Source organism: Rattus norvegicus, chromosome 3 (assembly GCF_021556685.1).
Source record: "Rattus norvegicus strain SHRSP/BbbUtx chromosome 3, alternate assembly SHRSP_T2T, whole genome shotgun sequence".
Taxonomy (NCBI): Eukaryota; Metazoa; Chordata; class Mammalia; order Rodentia; family Muridae; genus Rattus; species Rattus norvegicus.
In genome coordinates, this window is record NC_141536.1 from 18,801,101 (window position 1) to 18,802,811 (window position 1,711).

Consider the following 1,711-nt stretch of genomic DNA (forward strand, 5'->3'; position numbering starts at 1 on the left):
TATTGTTGGCACAGACTTACGCCCTTAAGGCTTTGAATATCTGCACATGCAACTTCCACTAATTTCCCTGAGATTTAATATTTAGTGATCCAAAAAAGCTCTCCTTGTTACAATACTTGGATTTAATTTGTAGAAAGACTTAGGCAAGTGCATTCAAGAATGGTTAAACAGATTAAAATCATGTTGATTTCTTGATTTGCTGGTAGCAACTTACGTTTCAAATTGTCTTGGTCCTTTAGATGGAACTGGGTCTGATTTGATAATTGTTCTGAATTTTTTTGTTTCCCCATAAAAGACATTCAGTTATTTTCAAGTTGACAAGGTATGTCTCTTTCCAAAATTTCACTATCTCATTACTATGTCAAACATTTTCATATTTGGATTAGAACACCCAAACTAACGTTATTTTCAGTACTGGTGATTCATAAAATGTTCCCACAGTATATTAGTCAAAAATTACTTCCCTTTCTTTCCAATTTCTTTCACTCATAGCAGAAGAGGAAGAACTTGAGAATGGATAATGAGAGTACTGTGTCTGAGTTCATCCTCCTGGGGCTTCCCATTCGAGCAGAGGATCAAGGCCTGTACTCTGCGCTGATCCTGGCCATGTACCTGACCACAGTGCTAGGGAACCTGCTCATCATCCTGCTTATCAGGCTGGACTCTCACCTCCACACCCCCATGTACTTCTTCCTCAGCCACTTGGCCTTCACAGACATCTCTTTCTCATCAGTCACAGCTCCAAAGATGCTTGTGAATATGCTGACACACAGTCAGTTCATCTCATATACTGGATGCATTTCCCAGGTGTATTTTTTTCACAGTTTTTGGAACCATCGATAGCTTTCTTCTGACTTCCATGGCCTATGACAGGTATGTGGCCATCTGCCACCCCCTGCACTATATTACCATCATGAATCAGAATCTCTGTGTCTTTCTAGTTGTTGTGTCCTGGGCCTTATCCTCTGCCAATTCCCTTGTGCACACTCTTCTCTTGGCTCACCTATCTCACTTTAGAAACAATACTGTCCCCCATTATTTTTGTGACCTCTCTACCTTGCTAAAACTGTCTAGCTCAGACACCACCATCAATGAATTGGTCATCCTTGTTTTAGGCAATGCAGTTATTTCCCTGCCATTCATATGCATCCTGGTCTCTTATGGCCGCATTGGAGTCACCATTCTGAAAGCACCCTCCATCAAGGGAATCTGCAAAGCCTTGTCCACGTGTGGCTCTCATCTCTGTGTGGTTTCCTTGTACTACGGAGCCATAATTGGACTAGACTGTGTTCCCTCATCTAATAACACTAGTGAGAAAAATGCCATTGTGGCTATGATGTACACTGTGGTCACACCCATGCTGAATCCCTTTATTTATAGTCTGAGGAATCGGGATATGAAGGGTGCGCTGAGAAATATCCTCAGCAGAATGAAATAATGTATCTTCTGCTTCCCATTAGCTGCCTAGGACTCCTCCTTGATTGGCACATGTAACATATTCTCTCTGAATGTCCATCTTAAAGATATTTTAATCTGAACTTGCAGGTATCTTGGAGGTTGCACTTACCTATTTTCTTTTTTCAATTATTTATTGGTTATTTTATTTAATTACATTTCAAATGTTATCTCCCCTTCCTGATTTCCCCTCTGAAAATCCCCTATCACACTCCCTGTCCACCCTACTTCTATGAAGATAATCTCCCCCATCCAC

The 1,711-nt window shown here is 40.9% G+C and overlaps 1 protein-coding gene across 1 annotated transcript; it reads left to right on the plus strand.

Moving 5' to 3' along the window:
• The first annotated feature begins 513 nt into the window (after positions 1-513).
• Positions 514-1,438, plus strand: Or1j10 (olfactory receptor family 1 subfamily J member 10). Its single transcript, NM_001000560.1, is given in 2 exon segments — positions 514-812; positions 814-1,438. Coding segments are annotated over 2 exon segments (924 nt in total).
• The last annotated feature ends 273 nt before the right edge of the window (positions 1,439-1,711 follow it).